Raw genomic sequence first — 27,276 nt, 5'->3', positions numbered from 1 at the left:
CACACAGCCAACTTTGGGAACATTTTATAAACTGGCTTGTGTTTCAATTCTAAATTCTCAGCATATTCCTCAAAGATGTTCAATTAAGGGAACAGACAAGAGAAAGGCTGAGTCCACTGGCTGAGATTATGAGCAATCAATTAATTTAGTATCTTGCTACTATACATTTCATTAACAAAGACACAAGATTAGCAGATTGGGGACTGTCTGATCTGGTAATTCCTTCATGTCCTATTTCTCCCAATGGCAGATAAATTAGATATCCATTCTTCTTTTAACATGAAAGCAAGCAATTATGGAGAGGTACAGACAGGCAAAGTTTTATCCTTATGCCTCAGTTCTTCCTTAGAAAAACTGACCTTTAAAAAGCTTTTTAGATTACCAAGACACTATCTTAAGTCTTCAACAAATGTCTTCAATGTTTTGAGTTTGCATCACCAATGAATGGACCCTACCAGCTTCCTGTGCAGTACAAACTGCTTGTTTTCCTTAACAACATAACATCTGAGTTTGACCCAAGTATTGTTTCATAAGGAAGATCATGGATTATTCCCCTGTTTATCACCAGTTTAGCTGTTCCTTTCCTTAAGCACCATAAAGAATTGGAGGGGGGGAGGAGGAAAGAAAGAAAAGGAAAAGAACTGCCTGAGGTACCTGGTGTAATCCACGAGAGTCGAGCTAGCGCTGTCGGCTGCTGTCACTTTCCTTCTGGCTTTTCCCTTTGTCTTTTCTGCTTTAACTTTGCTGCTGCTGGGCTCAGGTTTCTCCACAGCTTCTTTTCCAGGTGGCACGTTTTCTCCGCTCACAATCTTTTTTCCAGTTTCTCGGTTAAGTTTAATCTTTTTGGACGGGTTGTTAAGAAAAGCAGCTTTATCCTTTTCCGGGGTCCGCTCTCCTTTCTCCCCCTCGGGCTCAGCCTTCCCCTTGGGTGATGTTTTCAATTCTGCAGTTTCGAGTTTATAGGCCTTCGCAGAAGCAGCCTCATGTTCTTTATCAGCCTTTTCCTCTGCTTTTCTTTTCCTTTTCTCAAGTTTGGCATCGGAAAGTTTGCCTTTCTCAGCAGGTTTCTTTGACTTCTCCTCCTTGCTGGAGGTCTTCTCTGCCTTGGCTTCTTTAGGATGTTCTTTCTTTGCCTTCTCCTCCTTGGCTGGTCTGGTATCTGGGTGATCCTTTGTCACTTTGGGATGAGCCTTCCGTGGTGTACCAAGAGCCTTCTCATCCTTCTGAGAGGAAGAGGTTTTAACACTGTCTGTCTTTGGCAGCTCTTCCTTGACTTTTTTCACAGGAGGTTCCGTTCGAGGAGATTTTTCGCGATCGGGGTCCACCTTTTCCTGGGAAGCTTTAGCTGGTTTTGCTACGCTGTCTTTCTTTGGAGCAGCTGCCACTTCTACTTTCCGCTTTGTTTTCTCAACCTTTGCTTTTGGCTTATCCTTCTCTTTTTTCTCCTTTTCAGACACTGGCTTGAAAGCAATGGAATCCGCTTCCATGGGCTCATCCCTTACAGGGGTGGCATCATCCCTGCTTGGCAGCATGAACAGAGAGTCTGTTTTAGCATCTTCTGTTGGAACTGGCTCTCTTGGTTTTCTTGCCCCTTCTAACAGCTCAACGTTGGGAAAGGCTTCATTCTCATCCCCTTTTCTTCTCTTCCGGTGTTTTTTATGTTTATTGCCTTTGCCATCTCCCAGTGGATTTTCCACCTCCTTCTCTTTTGATTTTGTAGGATCTTTGATGCCATGGCTCTCTCTCCCAGGCTTTTCAGGGTAGTTTCCAGCTACATTACGATTCCTGTGGCTCTGCCCAGCAGGATACTCCTCCCTCCGTCCCCGAGCATACGGTGAATTCTCTCGTCTGGTCCCAGGTGGGCCAAACCGTTCTGGAGAGAAGTTCTCTCTGTTCACTGGGGGCCGTGGCTGAGCGCCCACGGCATAGCCCTTGTAAAACTTCTCGTACCACTCTCTGTAGTTCCTCTCCCACTCTCTGTATCTCTCCTTCTCAAAGGGGTCTCTGAAGTCCACCGAGCGGCCATAGTAAGCCTTCATGTCGTACGGGGGCACCTCTCTGTAGCGGTTGAAGTACTCGCGCTCGGCCTCGCCCTGCGGGACCGTCCGTTTGGTGGGGGACTGGCCCCGGAACACCGGAGACCTGGAGCGGGAGTGGTAGCGCCTGTATGGGGGCGAGCGGGAGCGGGAGCGGTGATAGCCGTGGGAGCGGGAGCGGGAGCGGTAGTTCCGACTCTTCCCTTTGCCTCGTCTCTGATAGGGCGGCGACCGCGAGTAGGAGCGGGAATGGGAGCGGCTGAAGGAGCGCGAGTAGGAGCGGGAGCGCGACGAACCTGAGCGTGACTTGGAGTAGGTGTATGAGCTTCTAGAGTAAGATGAAGCACTATAGGGAGACTTGGACCTTAAAAAAACACAACACAAAAAAAAAAAATAGATGAAGTTAATTCCAAACAGTCTTTCTCCTCAAATCTTTTCCTCCCACATTTATTTTTTCTTTCCTCTCCACATGCTTATGTCAAAGCTTCTTTCAGCAGCTGACATAAAGCTACTGCAAATTGAAGAACTTGATAACACGTAAAAGTTTCTGCTCACAAGACAGAACAGCTGCTGCTTTGTTAGTGTCAGAACACACAGAAGGGTCAGTCTACTTGCACTCACTCTATCACATGAGCTACCAGAGCTACGGACAGATTTCAGGTAGTTACACTGGCCTCTACTGGTATGGGAACACACACATTTGTCACTACTCAGCAACCACATGCAGTGCAAATCATTTTTGTTGCAGTAAGATGCAAAAAGAGCAAATCTGAGTGGCTACAGTGCAGAATCACACCGAGAAAACACCAGGTAACCTGAAGACAGCAAAGCCCAATGTTAAAACGCCAGCTCGGTCTAGTTAACTGCACCCTTTTTTGGGAATTTGGACAGGATACACAACCTTAATACTGCAAAAGACATATGGACAGGCCTGTGGAATCCACGCTGCCAGGCAGGTGTCCCAAAAACGTCCTGCACATCCCTCCAGCTCTAACCAAGGCAAGTGATGGCATTGCAAGAAAAATCCCATCTAAAAAAGCTTCTAACCTCAGTCTCTAGTCACATGGCCCAGTGTCATGACTCTGGGAAAGCTCCTGACAGCACTGCTAGCAACTACTCCTGCCCAAGGGATTTTTGGGGACAGAAAACAGCAGCTACCCTCAGGTTTTTCTTCTACTATTTTTTAATTAATCATTTCTCATGATTCATATGTTTATTAGCATCATTTCTCCTCTCCAAGTCCCTCACCGATTTCAGATTTCCTTACAAATAAGTCTGAGCTTTTACTTCCCAAGAAAAATTTAACAATGTCACCCAACAAGTGAAAACCCCCAAGTCTGCAGTCCAGGTTCAAACATCTCGTGTATCCACATGAGATGGACAAAAGCAGAAATGAGGACGATTTCTCTCACCTATATCCTCCAAACTGCTTGGACTGCTCAGTTACAACCAGAATAGCGAGATGCTGAAAATCCAGCCCTTACAGCTATTCTGTTCCTGGCCTCCTCAGGGCTGTCAGGCAGAGAAGGACACCACTGCAGAGACACCTTAGCACGACAGACCCTTAGTGCTCCTTAGTGCCTGCTGCCCAATGCTAATTCAGTCACCTGCAATCTCTGCTACACTGGAGCCAATAACTTGCATATGACACTCCTGTCACTGCTCATCCCTCAATCATCCAATCCATCTAACGACAGGGAGGTGGAGTGGAACTCCTCCTGATTCCTCTAGACAATCTGCTTCTCCATTACGGACATGTAAAGCAGTTACCTGGAAAACGAACGCCTACGCTCCTTTTGAATCTTTTTATATTCCATCAATTCCTTAGCAAAATCATTTGTAAACTCATCAAGTTTGGACTTTTTCTTTTCCCTGTTAAAATAAGTTTGACCTTTATTACAATTATAGTTTGACCTTTATTACAAAAGACATCAAGAAACAAAACATGGCCAATATGAGAAAATGTTTACTGCATGCAATGCAAAAGGTGAACATCCTATTTAAGCAAAAACAATTCCTACAAGTTTTAGGAAAAGTTCTAGAATTACATTTGTCTTGGTTTAGCTTTGCATATTTACCATCTGTGATGAAAAAGTATATTGGAAGAAACACTATGTCACTTTTGCTAGGTCAGATGCACTTTAGTGTAACTGCAGTCCAATACGCTCCCCCGATACAGACATGAAAACAAGGCAAGGTTAGTGAGCCAAATACTTACTCCTCTTTAAGCCTCCGTTGCTCTCTGTAAAACTCCTCCCTAGAGAGAGGAGGTGCTTGTGTCGTTGGGATGGTGTTTGAATGAGCCGCTGGCACTGCTGTTGGGACCCAAGCTGATGACATGTTTGCAGGAGCTGGGGGATATCCGGGAGGGGGGACAGTGTACCCAGCGGATGGAGGCTGCCCAGGTGGAAACTGAGGAGGAAACTGTGGTGGTGGTACCCCCGGAGGAAGAGGAAGAGCATGGGGTGGTGGAGGATACAAGGGAGGTGGAGGCACAGGCACAAAGACTGGTGCTGATGCTGGCAGTGATGGGGCCTGAGTCCTTTGGGCACGGTCACTGTGCGGGCGTCCTCGATTTGAACTTTAAAGAAACCCAAAAACACGTGTCACTGTTTGTCACAGCCTGTCCTGAGCGTACAGAGGAAAGCGAAGCGGCAGCACGGCGGGAGCACTCCTGGTTCTCACTGGTCTCCGGCTTTCTGTTCACTTGAGATTACACTCAGTCCTGGAGCCTCATACTTGGCCTTGCACATCCTCAGCCCAGCAGCTCCCTCAGCCTTCTCTCCTTACACTCAGCTCTGGGGCTGCGGGCGAGGCTGCCATGAGACCCCCATCTCCCACGAGCCAAGCACCCACTGCTCCTCTGCCCTGCCTGGACACACCTTGAGCTCCGCGCTCCCGAGCTTCCAAGCACTGCGCAGGAATTAACTCACCTCTCAGAACTCTCCTAACCTCTCCCACATTTGTTTCCTGAGCTCCTGCCTCATGATGTATTTGGCCTGTTCTTGTCCCCGAATTGTTTTTTGGCTTGTTTATTGGATTTGAGATTTTAGATAATCTGGGGGATGGATGCTGGATTTTGTTTTGATTTATCTTTCAGACTTTATAAAAACAATGACTCTTACAGTCTGGCTGTAACAAATCTCTAACAAACGAAGGACTAATTTGACACTATGATAACAGATAAACAGGCTCCTCTCTCTAATGAGAAAAAGCAGCTTGGCACTTTGAGATGACTAAACTGCAGAAATACAAAATGGTCATAAAAATAACAGCCTCTAATTTTTCAATAATTTGCTCAATCAGTATCAACTAAGTTAAAGAAAGAATGTTGCAGGGTGATTTCTACTGGGAAATCAATTTCTTCAGCCCTATTCAGTCAGCAATCAAAAGGGTGGTTTTCCATTTGATCTTTTAATTACATTTAATTTTTATATGTAATTTAGGCTTCCTAAAAAGTGTTCATTATTCAGAATCTTCTTTTTAATTATGTACTGGAGTTTTATTTTTCAATAATCTTACTGTAAGCACAGGTCCCCTTTGTTAAAAGTTAATTTAAATGAAGCCACTTGAAAATTAATTACCACTTGAATTCTCCACAACTATTATTTCATTATAAATCAGCTGTTGTCTAAGTGATGTTACAGATTAATTTACAACCAGTTACAACTAGTAATACATAAAATTTCTGTTGAATACTTACAGCTCCCAGCCTGGCCTGCGAAGTGCACCAGCTCTCATTGGATGACCTTTTGCAGCAGGAACAGGAAAAAAAAAATCCCAGTAAGTTTATCTGAAGACAATTTTTTGACGAAATTCTGAAGTTTTAGTTTCTTACCAGTTGTAGGAATTGATTGTCCTTGAGGGCCCAGAAGACTTGGTATTGCTGGTTGTCTCAGTACAGGAACCTGATAGCCCTTGGGAATAAGTGCAAACAGTCACAAAATAAGCTCTACTAGAAGACAAGAATCATTGTGTGTGCTGAAATAAAATTTACCTTCTCTTCCAACAAACTGCTGATTGACAAAGGGGAAGATTTGGAAAGCTCAGCAGCAGTCATCAGAGCAGGAGGCAAAACAGCATCGGCATCACTACAAAAACAACACATTTTTATTATCGAAACACTGCTCTGAAGTGAAATATAATACATATTTTTAAATATAAAGTCCAAAGTGAGAAAAGGCTGATTTCACTAAATGAAAAAAAATATTTTAAAATAGTCTTCACCAGATTTACACCTGTGAAGTTGGCAGGCTCCAGAGGAAGCACTGCTGAAGAGTCTGTCTGGATGCTGGCATTTAGAGAGGAAGCTCTCCGGAAAAATATTTGATTAAGCAGCACTTGAAAGGAGGAGAATCCATATAAACTGTGCACTGAACCTCAGCTTTGGAAGATGCAAGAAAGGAGGAGAATCCATATAAACTGTGCACTGAACCTCAGCTTTGGAAGATGCAAGAACTGAAATTCCACTAGAAAATGTTTCTGTGCTCCTTTGAATCGTGATCCTTGTACCGAAGGCACAGCTGAGCCTAGCAGCCCTCTGGACACACTGTTCTGTGCATCTAAGGCAGCAGGGTTAAAGGATGTAACCCTAAACACTGGTAAGAGATTTTTGTATGAAAATATTATTTCCTCAGTAATAAAGAGAAATGAATGAGACACTAAGGTCTGATGGAAATAAATGGCTACTCTAAGAATGGCTGGCCACTTCAAATCAAAACCAGTCCCTCCTTCAGGGCAAACCCGGGGAACCAAACAGAAATAGTGCCAAGAAAATTCTTGCATGGGGTACATGTTCTACTTACTGAAGTGTCCTCATTCCAGGTAAAAACAGAACCACAACTTCCACAACAACCTGCAGCTATCACTAAGGATACATAGGGTGCTCGCTGCAAAGCTCAAGAAAAATCTAACCTAAGCATTTTGATTTCTTTTGTATTGCTGTTGATCTGCAGATCTCCTTACCGAAAAGGTCCATCTGGCTTTTCCCCACGGAGAGAGAGGGACACTGCTGGAGGGAGATCAGACACAACCACAGAAGACGGATTGACTGGCAGCCCAGCTGCCATGGACGGCCCGGGGCCCAAGGACGAGAGGGCGGAGCGGGAGGCCAGGGAGGCCAGCGGGATCATGAGCGGGTCCTGCTGCCGGGCCATGGCCGGCCGCATCAGCGGCTGCAGGGTGCGTGTTATCGTCTGCCGCATCAGGGGCGGCGGCGGCGGTGGCGGCGGCGGCGGCAGCTGCTGCTGTTGCTGCTGCTGCTGAATCTTACGGAGCCTTTTTGTGTAACCGGTTTCATTTTTGAAGTTGTTGACAGCCTAGAGGTAGGGACACATGTTTGAAAAGGTGATAATAAACTTCAGCAGACATATGAAAAAAGCATTTCTACAGGAAAATCACTGTGTGTTCCTGTAAGTGCTGTTAATCCTAAACCAACCAACACACAGCTATGAACACATCCCATGGAACTCCGGTATCAATGACTGGTACCTCAGAGTGTCTGGATTAAAAGTACTTTGCTGTTAATACCCAATTTGAAAGTAAGGACATCCCATTAAACACAAGTGTGTCCTGAATTTGCCAGATTGTCTCTAATGAGTTTCTGTAAAAACATAATGTATTTGAAAAGTAAACTTAGCTTTGTTGAGTTCAGCCTTGCTTAAGGAGATCTAAATTAATATTTTCACCCCTTTCAGCTCTTTACAAATATATTTTTCTAACAAAGAGTTCAGGCTAAAGTCTCCACATTACCTGGCGCAGAAACTTGTTGGCGATTAAAGCATCAGGAGAAACATCAGTCTGATGGCAGGTAGGGCATGTGTGCTCCTCGGACTCCAGCAGTGCTGTCCTAATACCTGGGAATAATTAGAATATTATAGCCAAACTAAGAAAACATTTTAAGCTCTCATTAATTACAAAAACAAGCATATGATTAACAGGGAAATATGGTCTTGAATGGAAAGCATGAAACTGTTAATGCTCTATAGTGGAAAAAACTGGCAGAGGAAAAGGTTGCCTAGAGAAGCTGTGGCATCCCTGGAAGTGTTCAAGACCAGTTTGGATGGGGCTTGGAGCAACCTGGGCTAGCGGAAGGCCAACCCAAACCGCTCAAAAATTCTACAACAATTTCTAGCATACAGCAGAGGGTCAATATTTCACTGTGGTAATATGCAAAGATGCAGAGCAGACTGGCATGTGACAGCTCAACTGGTCTTTTTTCCACTCTAGTACAGCAAAATCGTTCCATGTTAATGAATAAAACACATTTCAAAAAAATGTGAGGTTTGATTTCTGAAGCTTTTAATCAGTTCTAGGGAAGCACGTGGATGAAAGCCTCAATATCAGTTCTTTGTAGGGTACACTAAGTGCCCAAAGTTGGAGACATAATTCTGTGTGAAGGAAAGGGCTGTGGACAAAATAAATGCATTCTCTATCTAATATTGTAACCATCTGCACTAATATGCACTCCCCTCATCCTCTTCCTTCTGCAGGTAAAGATGATTTAACTAGAAACTTAAGGAGGGAAAAAAGCTTTCTGCCTTATTTTCACCATCTACACAAAAAGAGTCTTTCCCTGTTCACGACATGCTGAAGTATTCAACAGAACTAACGCAGCAATCTCCTTATCTCCTATTTCTGCTCTCAGAAGATCAAATTTGATGTCTGGAATTAACAAATTTGGCAGTAACACTTACATTCATCACAGTAACTGTTTCCACAGCAGGGAATAACAACCGCATCTGTCATTATATCCTTACAAATGAGACACAACAGCTCATCTGGAATAGGATCATCTTCTTCTGAGGATGAGGATGGCTCCTCAGGTAGGAAGGGAGGCTTCTCCTTCTTTCCTATAGCATAAGCTTCTCTGGAAGTAGAGTGGGGAAAGCAAAAGAAAGATGCTAAAGGGAAAACTCTTCCAAGCTTTGAATTTTATTAAAGAAAGATAATATGTGTAATTCTCCCTCTCCACTGGCCTTCCTAAACACAGCTGTTTAGTTTGAACTACTCTTCCATAGCCCTAACAGAAGAAGAGGGAGGGAGGAATTCTCCTGCAGAACTATCCAGTTCATTGGATCAGCTACGAAATCAGTTTAGACTAGAAAAACATTTGACAGCTCATATCAGGTGACAGGAATCCCAGCTCTCCTTTGCCAGAGCCTAAATGTAAATTGGAGGCTCAGGATAAAGCTGGTCTCCCAGTAATGATGTTTTCCAACTGAAAGAAGTCTGTGTTACAGCTTCCAAAAAAGGACATCCAGGAGACAAAATCAGAAAGGCTACCAAGAGCCACTGTGCTCAGCACACACAAGTGTTTTCCTAGTTTATAGCAACAGGAAAACTTAAGCCTGCTTCACATCTGAGGGAGGGAGTCACAATCCAACAGCTGCTTTATTACATTTTTCATGAAACCTTTGAAAGACAAACTAGAAGCAAAAGGAGCTCCCAGAGAGAACAATCCCAATTACAAATGCTGCTGAAATGTTCTGCAGAAATAGTCTCAGCACACACCACGTTTAACCGGCTCCCAGGAAACGTGAGCAGCAGGACCCCTACTTTAATGTTAGGCAGCAGCATGGATTTTAAAGTTGAGATCCAGTGCCAATGCTTCCTCCCCACAATCCCAGATGCTGGCCAATGTGGCCGCACCGCCACACGCGCCTTTCTGCCTGGTTTCTCTCATTCCCTTTTGGGATCAGTCCAACCAACCCCACACTTACGCATCTATGGTTGGAATTGCATATTTCCCAGTGTTGGTCAGCATGGCACCCTTTGTGTTGGGGTCCTTCACCTCCATCATAAAACTTCTTGGAATTCCTGTGCTTTTTTTAATTCTGGGAACAGACTCGAAATTTTTGTCCTGTTAAGAAATGCAGATGTATCTCAAGACCCATACTGAAAATGAGATTTTGGTGACTATTTTAAGCACAATAATCTTTAACTCTCTCCTCTTACCTAGTGTAAGGACTGTGGGACTAAAACACTCTTTTCCCTAAACGAATGCAGGCAGGGTGTTCCAGAGGCTGGAGCAATGTTTTGAACTCACTGACATTCTTTGGCTTAACTACAGATTCCTTAAGGGTGAAATACACCAAACCACTTCCTACTCCAAAGGGCAGTTTAGAGACAGCTGGACTCAGGGCTTGGAGAAACTTATTTTGAGATATATCAAGCACAGGGGTCCACAGAGAAAGATCTATGGGAATATTTAGTGCCTCTGACCTAGCAAAAAGACAATTTTACAATTTCAGGTTTTTCTTGAATCCAAAGGGTTTTACAACACTGCCGTGCAACCTCTGTATTTCACACCAAAAGACACAATTCTTACTGTGAGTATTCACGTTTGTTATGTAACTCTCCAGATAAAAATTAAAAACTGAGGCCCTCCCAAGTCCCCCAGGTCTTACCCCATTCGTTGGACAGTTCTTTATGTAGTGCCCAGGTTTGCCACAGCGAAAACAGGTGTAGGAGGGTGGAGGTGGCCCCACGGGTTTCTTCATGTAACTACAAGTTTTTGGGGAGAAAAAGGAAAAGAGATTCATGTGTCTCTCGTTTAAAACAAACCGTCTCTACAATTTTTACATCAACTTCAAAGAACAAGTTTCACGTTAGCAACACTTACTTGACTGGATCATATTCATGGCCAGACTGTGTCATCATAGCTTTTATTTTATCCTCCTCGGAAGCATTGGCTTCAGCCAGATTGGCAGTCTGTGCAACAGGTAATTATTTGACACACACATTAGAAACACATTTAAGCCCACGCAGCCCAAGACAACACCACTCATCCAATCCTGTAAAGAGCAGCACTACACTAGCTGAGCTTGCATGAGAGCAGCTGCTTATACCAAACAGATTTGTGCTGAAGATGGTCTGGGGAGTCCTTATGCCATGACATGATGTTTATGTGCCTGAGAACCTACTAGAAAAGAGCACTCTTGGGCACTCAAACCTTAGGCTCTGTTTGTACCTTGCAGCAAGACTTGTGTAACCAATCCAATTTCCTTCAGAGGACTGAAGCTATGTGTAGATAAACAACAATATCCAGTATTTTTACGCTGATTTTTAAGCTCCAGACTACATGCAGGAGAAGCTCTCCACTGGACAAGGAATTAAGATGGATACAAGCAGCATTATTTACATTTTGCAGTATTAAAAGGACACAGAACTGCAGAGGTGGGGCAGTTAGGTTTGTTTGCTGAAACTCAGCTTCAGACACAAAAAAATTAAAAGGACCTCAGCAAGGCAAAATTCTTTTCAGCAGAGATTTGCCCAGCACGAGCTGCAGGCAGTGCAAACTGCATGTTCCCCCTCCCAACTCCTTCCTGTGAAGTGAGTTAACTACAAAGACTATATCAGGTTTTTTTTCAGTTGACTATGTCCTTTTAACACACAAATTGTAATATAAACCTTCTGCACAACTAGACCTTCAAATTACTGAAGTCAGCTGATTTTTAAGTCGTATTTGTTCAAATGTTTTTATTACACACTAGTCCAGATACAAGCAGGGTCTAAGGGAGTGACTGTAAATGACTTGGGCCTTCAAGCACCTATCACTCAGCTCAAGCACTCATGGTTTGGTTTTGTATGCATTCATTCACAAAAGCAACCAACTAGTTTCAACATTTTATTAAATGGTTGTTTCATATACACAGTTTCTCCACAGTAACAGAATCCGGATCGCCAGCTATGAAATCATTTCCATTAACAGTTACAGAAAGTTTTACAGATAGTACTTGACTAATTTGTTTGAACCCAAACGGTTTACAAAACACATCCAAAATCCACAAAACATTAGTAGGAATAGACCAAAATTCAAATATGGCATTTCATACATAGTAATAATCACCAGAGAACTGTTAACACATTGCCGCCGGGCTGCACTACAGCCATTAGAGGGAGTAACAGTGCTGAGCCACTTGGTGTCATCTTCCTGCATTTTTCTGAGCTACTTAAATATCCTCAAAAGCTTAAATGTGTACTCCCACCCCTTGGACAGCTTTGCACACTTTAGAGTAAAACTTCACATGAGGTTACAGACCCGAGGACACATTTAGGGACAGCACTAATGGGGACCAATTCTTTGGGTGGCTACCTTCAAAACTACAGATATTTATAAATATAACGGGGGTTTTTTTGGCCAAATGTATACAATTTAATTTCTGTAGTGAAGAGGGGAAAAGTTATCAGTGGGAAGAGATTTCTTTTTATCAGAAATGAACTCCAGCCTTAATCTTGATGACAAAGAACTAGCTGCTCTGCCTCAGGCCCTGCCTACTCTACTGCCTGTAGCTTTAGGGACTGGTGGTTGAGCACTCGGCTGTCCACACAGTGCAGTCACTAGTGCTTTCCCAGACAAATTACACATTGGTGAGCAAAAATGCAAGCAGTTCCCGAGCAAAACATGGCATTACAACAGTTTCAAAAGGTCACAGCTGCTCAGATGCCACACATACACATTGGTATATTCCTATAAACAATGAGGTACATTTACACAACTTACACAGTCTGCGTTCAAACAAATTAGATCGGGTTGTCCACTGTATAGATCCCACAATTTATGGAATTGTGCAGTATTCAGAGAATGGGTCTGTAACTATGACTAGGGATTCAAAAACAGCCATGCAATTGTCCATGGTACAGAACCGCTTCTCTTGTGGCTGGTCACACCCCCCCGGAATGTCCGTAACTTACAGCCAATTAAATTCTTCTGCACAAACTGGGTTAGTTTCCAACGCAAAATTAATGAAACGTATGAAAAACGGTAAAGCAGCTTCTGAAGAGCTTCTTCTTTGTGTCTTGAGGATGAGTAATACTGCAACATTATGCTGAGGCTGATAAGGTACTCCCCTTCTATCTTCCCAAACTGGGAACTACTCTTTACAGGATAGTATCAAAATATACACACATTTTAAAGTTAAAATAAATACTTTAAGTTAATAAAAATTAAAGGGGGCTTTCCAATTACAATAGTTATTCACCTATAGATCACGGTGTCAATTTAAAAATAGGAAGCAAACACTTTTCAAGTATTTGACAAGAATATATATATATATATATACCTTAGTAAGCTGGGCCAGAGAAATAGATGCAGAAGAGTCATCAATCTGTTCACAAAAAATTAAACACATATTCAAGTTCTACAGTCAAAACACAACAACAGTTAACCTCTACTATAGTCTGAATGCCTGCACTACATCCCCCTGAGTGTCACCCAAAGGAAATCCCAACCCAGTGTAATTTGTGTTTATTCAAAACAAAGTCCAAATCTATGATGGCTTAAGAGTATCTACGTGCTTATGAGAAGAAATTAAAATAACCAACCCCAATGGAGATCTACTTATTGCTCAGAATATCTCAGAGAGGGACAATCTTTCAAAAGGGTAATGGGAAGCTGTCAATTTTCAGCTAGAAAGGATTAAAAATATTTAAGTTTAATTGAGGAAGAAGTATCACTCCAGGTAACATAGTGTAGTTTGCAAATGAATCAGTGAATGTCTCATCATTTCTATATGCACACAGTGATGATTTTGTGAACCCACATCTGCCTGACAGAATAAAGGCCATCCCCAGCAGCCCCGAAACACACACTCTGCCCCTCCTGTCAGTACCCAAATAAACCCAAATAAAGGCCAACCTACAACAGCCGCCACAACCTGCCACTTGGTCTGGAGAAAACCCAACTGCTTAAATAATTTATATAAAAGTGTTTGTAATGACAGAGTAGACTATAAAAAAAATTGAAAAACTGATTTCTTGTACATTACTAGACCACAGGTCCTACCACCCAAATCAGGGAGAATTTAGATTATTCCTTGCAATCAGACCAAACCTGATCTTTCATAGCAGCCCAGTGCTAAATGAACAAAGGAAAGTGCAAAGCATACTCTTGATGATAAAAACATGGATTCAGAGCACAAGCCTGGAATTTTTGTCTCCATTTTTCTCCTCCCAGCTGCCTATGGAACAGCTCTCAGGAATGACGTCCTTAGGCTAGAAGCCAGAGAACTAGTGCTGAAGAGCAGTTTTGCCGCAAGTATAAAGGTTAACTCAATCTAGTTCCTTCTGCAGTATATTGAATTTTATCATGCCATGAGCAGCACTTGAGCTAGCACAACAGTACCAGGAAGATACCTGAATCACTGCTTATTACATCTAATTTGCTCAAAAATGTAGAATAAAATTTCACAATATGAACTGAACAGCTCTCCAAGAAGTCACTAAACAGGTCAGCAAAGAGATTAAAACCTTTCCTTAAGAAAGGTCTGGTCCTTTACTCCCTAATGTAGTGGAGAATTCGATGGAACAGTTTTAGCAGACTGGGAAAAAATATTCCCATGCACAAGATGATTCCTCACACCACTAAGTTGTTCCTCTTCTGTGTTTTCAGGAAAGTACACACAGCATTCCTGCACTGCTGACTAAAGAGCTCTTGAGGCTTTGAGACTAAAGTGTCTTTGAAGAGGAACACAGAGATCTAGACAAAAAGACCTTCATTCCACTGCAAGTCATACCACAAGGTTCACCTCTCCTTCCTTCCAGAATGCTTTGTACCTATCTCTGTTCAAAAGGAGGTCTGCACAAGCATTTTGAAGCTTCATGCTCCATATGCCACTCTTTTACACATGAAAAAGCAGACCAGTGTTCTCTCAGGGCAAGCACAGCTATAATTTTGTGTTTTTTCAGAAACAAATAAGAAATTAGGAAAGCTCTAATGTTAAATGGTCTACCAGTGACCAGGAACTGAAACACAGACAGTTAATAAACTATTAATTCTTCCCTCTATTTTTTTCAGGAAGCTGCTATTATACAGCCTGCAGGCAACAGTCTAATTTCTTAAAGGAGGTGATACTCAACAGCTACCAAAAGCAGCAAACAGATAATTAATGCACTCTTCAGTACATTTGCCCATGGCCATCCTTCAACCATTCTACATTTTTGCCAATATTTTTCCTTTCAGATTTCTACTGAAGTATTTCCTCGCAGTCCCTCAAAACAGTCAAGTAGAAACAACATCTCCATGAATTTGCAGGCAACCCTAAGATAACACTGCAGAAGTATTGTAAAATTATCCAAAACACAACCCAGAAAAAGTAAACCCCAAACCCTAAACTCAACAGCCAATGTTTTAACTCCCATGTCGTGCAGCAGACTGAACAGAAACTGACAGGAAGCCAAGTGGGCAAGAGGACAGAAAAAAGGAGGAAAAGGCTGATCTCACTGCTGGAGTGCTACACTAAAATGACAGGGCTTTCCCCAAACCTGGAGCTTGGCTACACAGAAGGGTCAGCCAGGGAGGCTCCAGCTGTGCCCACGGCCCTTCCACAGCCTCCAAGGAGCCCCAGGGCACCGACACCGACTCTAAAGCAGAAAGGCCCCACGGCCCGGCTTTGGCTGGGCCAAGGCTGGGATGGCAGCTGGCACAACAGTATGACAATGAAAAAAAAATACTACAAAGAATAAGCTTTTGTGCATCCTTTTAAAAAAGAAAACCGATCTTAATTTTGCAGCTTTACTCTCCATCAATAACTGACAAGATTCCTAGTGATTTACTCCAACCTCACAAGACCCAGCTTCTGCTCTGAAATACATACAGAAATATTTGTGTTAAAAAAAAAAAAAAGGGGCAAACAATCCCCCCACACCAAGACCTGAGTTAGCTTTAAGAATAAACTATTTGTGTCTCTAGCCCCAGAAACTGCTGAGGCTGCAGGGCTTTTCTAGTGAGAGAGGGCCTGTACAGAGCGATGCAAGACTTCCACCCTCCCATACCAGGGCATGGCTTTGCTTTTCCTCTCCTGCTGTTAGCTCTCACTCACACTGTTTTCCCTCCCACTCTGGGATTTCTTCTTTTTGACACATCTACATTAGCTTATGGTAAGATGCTACTGAGCAATGTAATACAGACATGCCAGGGAACACACGAGGCTAAAAGAATGTTAACTTTATTTATGAACATGTGGTTTGTGTTTATACACATGCTAGTAAACAAAAAGAAAAAAGAACTGTTTTCAAGAAATAAAAACCCATCTGAATTAGATCAAATACTATAAACGTGGTTTACATAAATGCATTACATTAACTGCTAGGGTCACTGGGCCAGTGCAACTAACTCCAACTCACAATGAGAGGCATTCATCTCCAAAAGGAATTGCAATCAATCAGCAACAGAATTATGGATGTTACATTTAGTGGTTTTAGACCTACACACAGTAAATTTGCAATTTGAAGTTGACTGTTTCCATGGGAACCAGAGGCTGTATTCTTCCCAGAACACAGCCCCAGAGTTCAGGAATTTCTAGATTAAGTTATCCTAATAGTTGATCAAGTGATCAAAACCAATGATCCAGGGTTAGTGTAATGCCTCACACCAGTCTAGTGAAGGAGAAGCAGTTATACTTAAAGTAAAGATAAAAAACAAACCCACCAAATAGTATTTTGATATTCTAAGGACTATTGGAAAAGCACAGTTGCACACAGTACTGACCCAAGTGGCACACCAAGATCTAGCCCATCACCAGGCACGGGTTTCCATGTGGGGTTATATGTTAGCAGCAGTATAAGTGTTTGCAAACCTGAAAGAAAATGCTGCTCCTTTTCCAAATGTGAATTCCAAGTGGTGGTATACTAAAGAAAGGCTTAAGCTTTGGGAATTACAGCAGTAGCCAACCCTGGAGTCACCCAGACCCAAAAATGCGCTGCAGGCAGAAGAAAAGTGACAGGGATTTCACTCCCAAATGCCCCAGGCTCTCACTTGGTGCCAAAATTTATGTTACATATTGTCATTTGCAGACAAACTGTTGAACTAAACTGCTTTACCACATAAAGGGGAGAGATCAAATGCAGAACTTTAGAATACCACTCTGTGTAGCAGCGATACTGAAATTCATGTCAGGCTGTTAAAGACATTTCTGTACTCAGGGGGGCCCAAACAATATCACTTCAATTACACAGTTTCAGGAACAAATACCCAAATATTTAAGGACACAAGAAGGAATCATTTAGCTGCACAGAACTGTCCTGAAAACACCTGGGATATGCTGGGTTTGGTATTTGTTTAAACCCCCAAGTCAAAAGTAAGGAACAGCACCAAGTTTCACAATAATGATTTCTCAGTGGTTTTTGATAACATTTTCAAAAACCATTAGGCAAAAAAAAAAGGGTATTTAAAAACAAAAGCTAAGTGATACAATGTGAAAATGGCAAAAAATACACTCCAAACAGTTTTTATTGCAAGAAACAAAAAGCACACAACAACCTATACAAACATACATATCACTAGCTATAGACAGACAGATGTAGAACATGGCACCATGTTCAGTGTGCAAACCTCGAGCCTACAGGATCTGGAAACGATCATACATTATCTGTACAACACAGAGTCATACAGGAGAGATTCTGGCATATTCAATATGAAATACAATGCATTACTAGGCACAAATACCAATATTCACATTAGAACTCTGCAAATTATGGCATTACCCAGTTTTTACTATGCTGAATCAAATACAATGTATTTACAACATACACTAGGTTTTACTGGAAAATATATTAAGTTAACGTTTGGCAAATTAATAAAAGGCTGCATTGTTTAGAACTAAGTGCAGTGTGTAGGAAAAAAGTGTGAGATTGTGTTTTTACATACTGCTTTTGATGTTCCACTCACTGGCTCACTTCGACTTCTAGAAGAAGAAATAAAGGTGATCAGAATTTAAAACAAATCACTTGTACCCGACACAAAGATTCCAGAACCTGAACATCACATTATGCTCCAATACTCTACTGAACATAGACATTTATTTGTAACATAAACTGCTCTCTCTTGGTACATTCAGTGCAAATAAAAAACTCCCCAAAATCACATTTCTACATTGTCACAAATTAGTCAAGACTTACAGATCTAGAACACAACAGTGCAAGAGGAAGTCATGAGACATTTTGTCTCTGCTCTCTAAGTATCAAATCCATGAAGTCTATACTAGAGTTCTGCGTTCTCAAATAATCAATCACCAAAGCATGGGGCAGCTTTGGCCAACATGTACATCCCTGGTATGGCACACAGGTACCAGGCACAGGGCTTCAGTTTCTGTGAAAGAACAGTGATAATCTACAAGTGAAAAACACAGTCACGTGACAAAGGGGCAACATAACAGTGTCAGCAGCACTGAACAGTGCTAGAACAGTGTTTCTTTGTGGAAGCCCAAGCACTGTGTTCAGAGATCTACTATATTTAGCCATCAAAGTGCCAAAATATTAAACATGTTACATATGCTATATTGACTAAAAGTAGTAGTAGAAATGTCACCTGAAAGTAGTTTCTAGGATTTTGTGCGATTTAGGAGTCCTGTGACAAAAAAAAAGGTCTTAATTGCCAGAATTTGCTATAAGATAATCTTGAATACGTTACAATATTTTAGGAAATATGTATTACATTTGAAAACTTGCTGAGATTCCACATACTTGGTGGTCTGGACCTGCATGCTCCTCATCATGGACCATCCATGCAGCCACTGAGAGAGCTAACAAACAATCCAGCATCATCCAAAGAGTCCCAAGAGCAGAAGCAATGCAAAGGCTGCTGGGCAATTTGCATGCCAATGGAGAGGCTCAGCTTCCTGCCACTGCTAAACACCCCCAGGCTCCCAATTATACCTCCTGAAGATGAGGAAGTGCATGGAAATACTTTGGATTACCACACAATAGTTGCTTCAGCCATTTACTGCAAGGTGAGTAATGCCTTTCTGAAGGCCTCTCACCATTCCAGCAGACATTCCCCATCCCCAAACATGAACCACCCTACCAGTGTTTTCTGGAGTGTTTGCAGCTGGGGAACAGAAGGCTCGTCTGCCTGGTTAATTTTCAGCTCTACCACAGCAGTGCTGTTCTTTCCTGATCCCCCCACACCAGTACTGACAGAATTTTTGATGCCAGCTTTGATTCTCTGGAGGGCTTTACAGCACCGGGTGAGGTGCACTGGCAGGACAGCACTCAGCTGAAATGAGCCCCAGAGCAAGGCTGTGTTTACAGGCACAAAGCTGTGGGTGCGGAATCCCGAGCATCCCGAGCAAGAGCCAGGAAGCACTGCACCAACTCCTGCAGTAGCATGCCCCAAGGTTATATGCAGAGCCACATCCATTGGGGGTTTTTGCTTGCAAATGGTTCATGGGTACCAGGATGTTGCAGTATTGTTTGTTCAAGACACACCGTAACTCCTCAGGGTACTTTAGTGAGAACCAACATTAGAAAGACATGGCAAAACCACAAGCTAATAATATCTCCTGCTGGTGAAGAGGCATGGCTTTAAGGAGGTTGAAAAACATGCCCATTCCAACGGAGCTGATGTAACTATTATAGATCTGCACTGTATGAAAACATCAATGCAGCCATAATCTTGTAGTCAGGACTGCATTTGAGTATCTGTGATTTTAATCAACACTGAGGACAGAGATGGTGTCAACTGTAGAAATACAGAATTAAAACATGGAGCACAGATCCCAGCTTGGGTATAGACAGATTCAGAAAGGTAACCAGTACGTTTGGTAATGTGCTAAATTGCTTCTGAGATTTGAGTTTGGACAGGATGAACTGTTTCTTCATGGTACTTGCACAAAAGCCAGTACCCTTTAGGGTATGGTTCTTTTTCTCTTGCTTTAAACAGATACTGTGTGTTTAGGAAACGCACAGGAATCGCTTAGGAATGAAACTCCTTGTTTGCATAGCTGACCAGCTGGCAACCCTTGGTCTTTCCTCTACAACTACTATACAACCCCCCCAGCTCTGAGGCAGATTACCTGTCATATCCTGCCCCACCTCCCCCAAAAGCAGGCAAAGTCCAACACCCAGAATGAAGCCCTTCTGAGACATGAACAAATGCTAAGTTCACACTACAATGTGTACCTGTCTTTGTTAAAAAGGCAGACACATATTGTAAGGAATCTCCCCATGTAGAGGAAACGGGAATCTCAGAAAATTTGAATCTCAGAAAAATCAACTCCAAACCAAACTCAAAAGAATCATCTTGAAAGTTACCACTGTTGGTATCTGAACACCAAAAGCTAAGTCTCCTTTGGGAGAGACACGCTGAAATCTACCCCATGACAACAAACACCAGCAGCAGTTTTAACAAGCAAGTTACAACCCGAGTGCCTCTGCAAGTGCTGTCAGTAACAAGGTGGGCACATGACCCTCCCAAAAAGAGAATGCTTGCAGTACTTACATAACGTATGTTTTGCTGGTAGCTTTAACTCCTCCAATGGGGATTCTCCTCACAATCACCGATGAGTTCTTGGGAATCAGAGCACTATCATCGGTGTATTCTGGAAACAACATCAATACAGAAAAAACATTAGTCAAATTGGAAGAATGTATTTAATATGTAATTACAGAGCACTTTTGAGAATCCCTTCACAGATCTAAAAGCAAAATTTTGTACATAACATCAGGCTTTCATCCTCTCAACACACCAGCAGCACCTGTCAAGGAATCTTCAGGTTTGATTATCAAGCACAAGCAGCACAATCATTTTCAGTTTTTAAAGTTAGTTTGAATGCCAGGAGCAAAATGGTTTCAAATTACACTAAAGCAGAGTCTGTTAATGCATGAGGTTCCCCCCTGATCTGTTTTAAGCTTGTTTTGCTTCTGTCTGGCTATGAAACCAAGAGCTCTCTGGAGAAAACCAAACCAAAGCCAAGCCTCACCTGCATAAAACAGATTCTAAAGTCTGTGACTGCTTGTCCTGAACAAACCAGGCACCAGCTAAAGCAGGGAACCTCTGCAGCAGTGCTTTCAGCGTGTTAAGTACACCTGACTCCCCTCTGCTGCCCTGCTCAGGCCTGGCAGAACAGCAGAGCCACCAGCTCTGTGCTTGGAGCTGCACCATCCCCAAGCAGGCTGGGCAGCTGCTCAGGGCCTGACAGAGAAATGCAACTGAAACTGACAGCACTGGAGTTTGGAGCACAAAATCGGGGGAGGGGGTTTCTGAGCCTGCTTTCACAAGTAGAACAGAAGTGGCTCAAACTAAAGAGGTACCTCCCCCCTTAAGCTCACAGTCCAGTCTGAATTAACCAAAGGGATACAAGTTCTTTCCACTCAGTTTCTGTAGAGAAGAGAGACTCAAATGAAATGACTTCTGAAGGCAGCCTTGAAAAGCCTTTGGAAAATAGCTTGTGCCTGGAGCCATCCCTGCTCTGCCTTGGCCTGTACTGTGCTGGTTGTCTGAAAAGAAGAAAAGCCTCCTGACCTTTTACATAAGGCCCAAACAAAAATCCAATTCTCAGACACGCTTTGAATAAACTTAAAATGCGAAGTCCTCTCCATAAGAATGGTTTTTATATGGAACTGACACAAGCTGGATATGACTAAATATTGTAAAGCACCATGAGAAGTCCTTCCCTGTGATGTGCCTGCAGTGTTAGTTATTCCAATCCCTTACTTTTGCAGACTGAATCAGAGCACTGGTCTGAAACCCAGAGCTGTTATGCATCTAGTCAAGCTTTGTCAGGATGAGTTTGCTCAGTGATCACACACAAAATACAAATATCTCACAATTTATGCTCCATTTTTCAGTATATTATTCCTACAGGCAGGAACCTCCCTTAGACCAAAACATACCTAGCAGAAGACATCACTTCAACCATGAAATTAAAATTTTACTTCTATTTCCAACTAACAGAACATTTCTTCAGAAAACTGAGAAATCATTTAGCTGAAACTAATTCCTGATCGTCCCCCCAGGGAAGCAAACAGCCAGACTCCTCTGGACTGCAGAGCAGCTTAAAGCTGTGGGTGAAAGGACTAGCAATGACAGAAACAGCAGCTCTTACAGAAGTCACATCCTGACACAAGCCCTGCATCTCTGCTCCTCACACAGCCACCTGTCAAAGAGGCCACACCGGGACTTTCTGATGGAGAAGGAGCTCAAGCAGTGCTCAGGCCCAGACAAACACCTGGGAGATGGTGCCAGCTGCAGTTCTAGAAGCCCAGAGCAGCTGTTTCTACTTGGGCCTGTCACTGTCTCTCCCTGACTCCACACCTCAAGGTGAGTAGTGAGGCCAACTCCACACACCTACTGCTCACACTCGTCCAAGCAGAGCTCCAACAGAAACGCTCAAAGCTAGAGGTAGCAACATTGTTCATTCCCACTCCCATATAGCACAAACTTGTTTTACCAGCAGTGATGGCCGGGAAGCGGCTACTGGATTTTCTCAATCTTGAGCTGTGATTAAAAGTACCCAACTAACCCAAAATGCCTGTAAAAACAAAGAAAGATCTGGATATTAAAGGTTAGAGAAGAAGAGACACAGCAGTCTAAAACTTGTTGTTTATCCTACAAGAAAATAGTAGCTTGAAAGAGTCCAGAGAAAGAAGTATTTCAAGGCATGAATGAAGGCAAACTAGTTAGTCAGCTGACTGCTGCCTCACACTGACACCGAAATCTGACATCAACTACTGCATTAGTGTCCACAACCTTCTTACAGCTAAGATTTGCTGGCAAGTTTAGGCTGCTTCACATTGAATGAGCAATTTAAAACATTCACTTTTTAATTTACCTATTACAAGCATTTCTGCTAGTTTTAATAATTTGTGTTTATGTATGCTATAAACAAGTTACTGACAAAAGTTGTCATGTTATTTTCTGGCCTGCTTTCATCCACAGTTTCATCTGCCAGCATTGCCCAAGCAACTCAGCACTCTGAGAGGTTTTTCACTCAGTGAAGTACAGAACTCACCAGGAGTCCTTGGAAAGCAAGCCAAGGTGTGCCAGGGCAGGGAAAAGCCTTGCTAAGCAGCTGCTGGGGGAAGGATGTGCAGATCAGAGCTGCAACGCCTGCCCACATGTCAGAACACAGGGAATGCCCTGGACCACATTTGCTCCCTAGACAGGGTTTAACTGTGTTCTCATCACCACCACTTGCTCACTCTGGGACAAGCCATTGCTGCAGCTGGCTATGAAAGCAGCCTTGAAACTTCCAAGTAACAGACTGGGCCAGTCCTGTTGGATTTCCTGCTTCCCCCAGAACAGGAATCCCTGATCTGGAACAAGCCGGCTCAGGAGGTCAACCAGCCCAGGGAATCTCCACGGCACTGCTTCCACACGGCACTGTGCCCCACAAGAGCCCCTGCCCTGCTCTGAAGGGATGAGTCAATCGCATCCACCCAACTCCCAATCACTAATCGCATTACACCACCCGGCCCCTGCTTTAAGGTCCTCTTGGCTCTGGTGTGGTGTCAGCGTGGGGCTGAAGTGCCAGAGTCCTATTCTGCCTTAAAACCATTCAGCCACCCCACACCAGTTCAGAGCAAAGCTTTGGATTTATTTTCTTGGTATTTTGCCCTGTAAGTATGGCACATTTTCCAAGTGTTCTGTTTCAGAATGTCACAGCACAGGAAAGACCACTCAAGAAACCTCAGCTGTGCAACTTGCAACTCTTCCACAATATTCTATGAATACCTGTTATAGAAGACAGGTAAAAAAATCCAGATCCAATGACATGGAGGCAAGTTTAAAAGCACCGCTCTTGAGCACAGACTTTAGAGAAGGTGCCTTGATAGCAAGTATGGAAGAAGAGCCCCCTACATACAACAGGTCCCACTCACTCACTTTGCATTCCCAGAATCCTACATAGTACATCAGATCCTTTTTCCCACCCAATATTTAAAATCCTGTGTACTTTTGGCCTACAATAGCAGTTCTCCTATTACTAGCTTTCCATTAGGAAAAGTAACAGCTCCAGAACTGTAAAAGCTTCCAGGATCTTGGACCAATGTGAATACGCAGTGCATCTCCACTCACGGCTCACTTTGTTCTTTCCAAAGATCATTTGAACATTTACTCAGGACTCCTGAACAGACAAAGTTATAAAAACCCAATATGTATGTGCACACATAAGAATTCCTACCTAACATCCCACTTAGGTAGAATATCCCAGTCTAGTCATTTTAATTTCTGCAGGTTAATTTAAGCATCTACGTCTGATTAATAAAAACTGAAATTCACATTTATGCACATGAACCAAAGATTTGACAGACATAGATTTTGGAAATACATTTTCTAGCTATGCTCTGCAAACCACGGGAGGATTTTTGCCTTTTCAAATGGAAAACGCCCTCAGGAAAGCTTCAATAAGCACTGTTGTCACTAATATAGAATTTAAAATTATGTATTTTACATAGTTATATATTTATTATTTGAGTCATTTTACAGAGGTTAAAGCGCAACACAACCTGCCTAGAGAACCAGGACAATCCCTTTTTAATTTCACCTTGAGGCAGCACCAGCTTCTAGCGAGGCAAACCCCTTTCCTTCCCTGGTTACATATGAAAACAAAGTAACACCCTGGTAAATCTGGCACCACGGATGCTGCAGTAATCCTTTATGAGGTGACATTTAGGAGCACCTTTTTCCTCTTACAGCTTTGCTACAACAAACTCCGTGTGTTTGGTGTGTTTCAAAGCAGCTGTTGCGGTGGGCTCCAGCCCAGCCCAGCCCGAGCGACACCGGCCCCTGCTTCGGGGAGCCCAAAGGGGCCCGGAACTCCGGACACAGCGCAGGGACCTCCTCAGCACAGCCCTCCGGCAACCACAACCCAGCGTTCAAACGCTTTCCACAGCTTTGTTCAATACTGTTAGAAAACCCAAGACTTCTGAGCTGCGTCTCCACCCGTGTTTGTCATGCAACACAACAGCATCCCCTGCACCCCTAATGCTGTGCTGGGAAGTCACTTCACACTCTCCTGGAAATAATTTAAATATCTGTAGATAAACAGATGCTTTAAATCCAACCCCTCTGAAGGCCCGGGCTGAAGTTACAGAGCATTCTGTTCAAACTTCAACATAACACTGAAAAAAAAAAAAACCCACCAGTGCACATTTTAAAGAAAAGAACTACTGAGACACAGAACCACAGGGGGGAAAAAGAAATAGGTTTAACGTTGCAGGAATGAAAATACAATTCTTTTTATTTCTGAAAAGTCACACTCCGAAGTCTTTAATCACATTCAAACTTATAGGAATGGCAGATTACCAAATTGAAGCATCATAGTGACACAAACCCATTTTCACACCACAGAATCAAACACTATTTATTAGATTTAAGCGAATTTATGACTCCCCGAAGAACATTTTTTACATATATTCACTGTAAATATTCTGCCATAAAACTTCAGGACTGCCCTGATACAGCAAACACTAAGTGCCAGGAAAGAAAAAAAAGAAAAAAAAAATTAGACAAGAATGATGAAATGATGCTCAGCAGTACCCAAACTACTGTGTCTTTTGTTTGGAAAACTTACATTAACAGGAATTCCCAAGAGTAATTTTGCTACACAGAACGCTGATTGTGCAAGAGGCTTTGAGGGTCTGCAGAAATTTAAACTCAGTGATACACTCAATACAAATTGTTGCTTTTAAGCAGTTACTGCAAGGGGCACTTGCTTTCAATGAAAGGCGGGTAAAAAAGCAGCAAAGCACCTTCCAATGAACAGGGGCCAAAATAAATTGACGACAAAGTTCAGTCATCAAACACACTTTTTTTCCCCCGCAAATTAGCCATGTGCTATATTCCCATCACCTTCACATTTCTCTGCCAGACTTCAAAGAAAGCTGGCAGGTTTGTTACGGTCAGACATCCTGCCCCCCACCTCCCCCATTTTACCTACAAATCCAGGAAAAACCCAAACTTTTGTAGCACCGCCGCACACGAACCCGTGCTCCGCACGCAGAGCTGCTCGGGCCGTGCCGTGAGAGCAGCAGCCACAAAGGAACAGCTCTGAGCCCACAGCAGCCACGGCTCCATCACCGCTGCCCCCGAACCCCACGCACCTTCTTTGGTCTGCGCGTTGGTGATCTGCAGGTCGCAGTCGGCCGCCTTCAGCTTCTCCCGGCCCATGATCTGGCGCTTGAGGTCACTCAGGGAGATGTGCAGCCCGTCGAAGGTGACCGTGTCATAGTTGAGCTTGGAGGAGAACTTGTAATGCACGCACGACATGGCGGGGCGCGGGCGGCGCCCGCTCTGGCGCGGCGGGGCCGCGGGGGTCGGGCAGGGCCCGCGGGGGCCGGGCAGGGCCCGCGGGGGCCGGGGCGGCGGCGCTGGGGCGGCGAGCGGCGCTCAGAGCCCGCGGCGCTGCGCCATGGCCGGGCCGCGGCCTCAGCGCTCGGGGCTGGGGAGGCCTCAGGTCTCCATCGTGGCGAGCCCGCGGCCCCCGCCCCGCAACGACCGCGGCGCGCCCGCCCGGCTCCTGCTCTCGGCCCCGCTCGACCCGGGCTGGGCCGCGCTCGGTTCGGGCTCGGCTTCGGCCTCGCTCGGTTCGGGCTCGACTAGGACTCGGCCCCGCTCGGCTCCGCCCGGTCCTGCTCGGTTCGGGTTCGGGTTCGGGCTGGGGCCCGCTCGGCCCGGAGCGGCCCCGCTCGCTTCGGGATCGGCCCCGCTCGCTTCGGGATCGGCCGCGCTCGGCCCGGCCCGGCCCGGCTCGGCCCCGATGGCGGCTCCCGCGGCCGCCCCTGCCCTCAGCGCTGCGCCGAGGGGTTTCCCGGCCGACACCGCACGGGCCGCGCGAGCATGCGCAGAGGAAGCGCGTCCGCCACGCCGCACGTGACCCGGCGCCGCGCGTGACACGCCGTCACGTGGGCGCGGCGGCCCCGCCCCTGCGGCGGGCGCCCCCCGGCGGAGCGCGCGGCCGCGCCCTCAGGGAGCGCGGGAGGAGCGGAGCGGAGCAGAGCAGAGCAGAGCAGAGCAGCGGGGCGGTCCGCCTCACGGCCCCGCGGGGCGGTCCTCCTCACGGCCCCGCGGGGCGGTCCGCCTCACGGCCCAGCGGGGCCGTTCGCCTCACGGCCCCGCGGGGCCGTTCGCCTCACGGCCCAGCGGGGCGGTTCTCCTCACGGCCCAGCGGGGCCGTTCTCCTCACGGCCCCGCGGGGCGGTCCGCCTCACGGCCCTGCGGGGCCGCCGGCCGGCCCCCGGGCTTCCCTTCGCCGCCGTGCCGTGCTCCAGCCCCTGCCTCTGGCAGCTGAGGCGCTGCTGTCGCGTTCAGCCCGCCTAGTGAAATTGCTGACAGCAGTCTTCCACTTTACCAGTGTATGTTTTCTAATTCACGAATCTTTACACAGGAGGCCTTTTGCCCACCAGCGGCCGCGTGGCTGTCTCAAGGAAATCAATCCAAAGTAAGTTAGTTTTTCCAATGAAAATAGTGAGGCCCTGGAATAAACTCTTCTCATGTACAGCTTTAGTGTAAGCCTGCGATCGC

General features: G+C 44.5%; 1 protein-coding gene and 1 long non-coding RNA gene across 7 annotated transcripts in view; both read right to left on the bottom strand.

Annotated features, from left to right (window-relative positions):
- RBBP6 (RB binding protein 6, ubiquitin ligase) overlaps window positions 1–26,258 on the bottom strand; it is a 28,307-nt gene extending 2,049 nt beyond the window's left edge. Inside the window, exons 1-17 of one of the 6 annotated variants that reach the window (XM_068207350.1) lie at window positions 25,857–26,258; window positions 20,254–20,353; window positions 18,343–18,381; window positions 17,683–17,719; window positions 13,100–13,144; window positions 10,660–10,748; window positions 10,445–10,541; window positions 9,758–9,897; window positions 8,732–8,904; window positions 7,788–7,891; window positions 7,002–7,354; window positions 6,034–6,127; window positions 5,875–5,953; window positions 5,740–5,785; window positions 4,255–4,617; window positions 3,807–3,908; window positions 655–2,400 (exon numbers count right to left, since the gene is read on the bottom strand). In XM_068207350.1, coding sequence (XP_068063451.1) covers window positions 655–2,400; window positions 3,807–3,908; window positions 4,255–4,617; window positions 5,740–5,785; window positions 5,875–5,953; window positions 6,034–6,127; window positions 7,002–7,354; window positions 7,788–7,891; window positions 8,732–8,904; window positions 9,758–9,897; window positions 10,445–10,541; window positions 10,660–10,748; window positions 13,100–13,144; window positions 17,683–17,719; window positions 18,343–18,381; window positions 20,254–20,353; window positions 25,857–26,022 — 3,773 coding nt within the window. In that variant the 5' untranslated portion in view covers window positions 26,023–26,258. The remainder of the gene's footprint in view (window positions 1–654; window positions 2,401–3,806; window positions 3,909–4,254; window positions 4,618–5,739; window positions 5,786–5,874; window positions 5,954–6,033; window positions 6,128–7,001; window positions 7,355–7,787; window positions 7,892–8,731; window positions 8,905–9,757; window positions 9,898–10,444; window positions 10,542–10,659; window positions 10,749–13,099; window positions 13,145–17,682; window positions 17,720–18,342; window positions 18,382–20,253; window positions 20,354–25,856) is intronic. The other 5 variants (XM_068207352.1, XM_068207353.1, XM_068207351.1 and 2 more) reach the window with 5 other exon arrangements.
- LOC137483900 (uncharacterized) lies at window positions 24,961–25,845 on the bottom strand. The gene is made up of 2 exons (XR_011004669.1): window positions 25,328–25,845; window positions 24,961–25,223 (listed from the first exon to the last, which is right to left on the bottom strand). It is a non-coding gene; the product is annotated as an uncharacterized lncRNA (long non-coding RNA).
- Window positions 26,259–27,276: the final 1,018 nt, after the last annotated feature.

The sequence above is a fragment of the Anomalospiza imberbis genome, chromosome 16 (assembly GCF_031753505.1).
Source record: "Anomalospiza imberbis isolate Cuckoo-Finch-1a 21T00152 chromosome 16, ASM3175350v1, whole genome shotgun sequence".
NCBI classification, from domain to species: Eukaryota; Metazoa; Chordata; class Aves; order Passeriformes; family Viduidae; genus Anomalospiza; species Anomalospiza imberbis.
The sequence above is the reverse complement of the archived record's forward strand: the minus strand, read 5'-3'. Positions and strand labels throughout refer to the sequence as shown.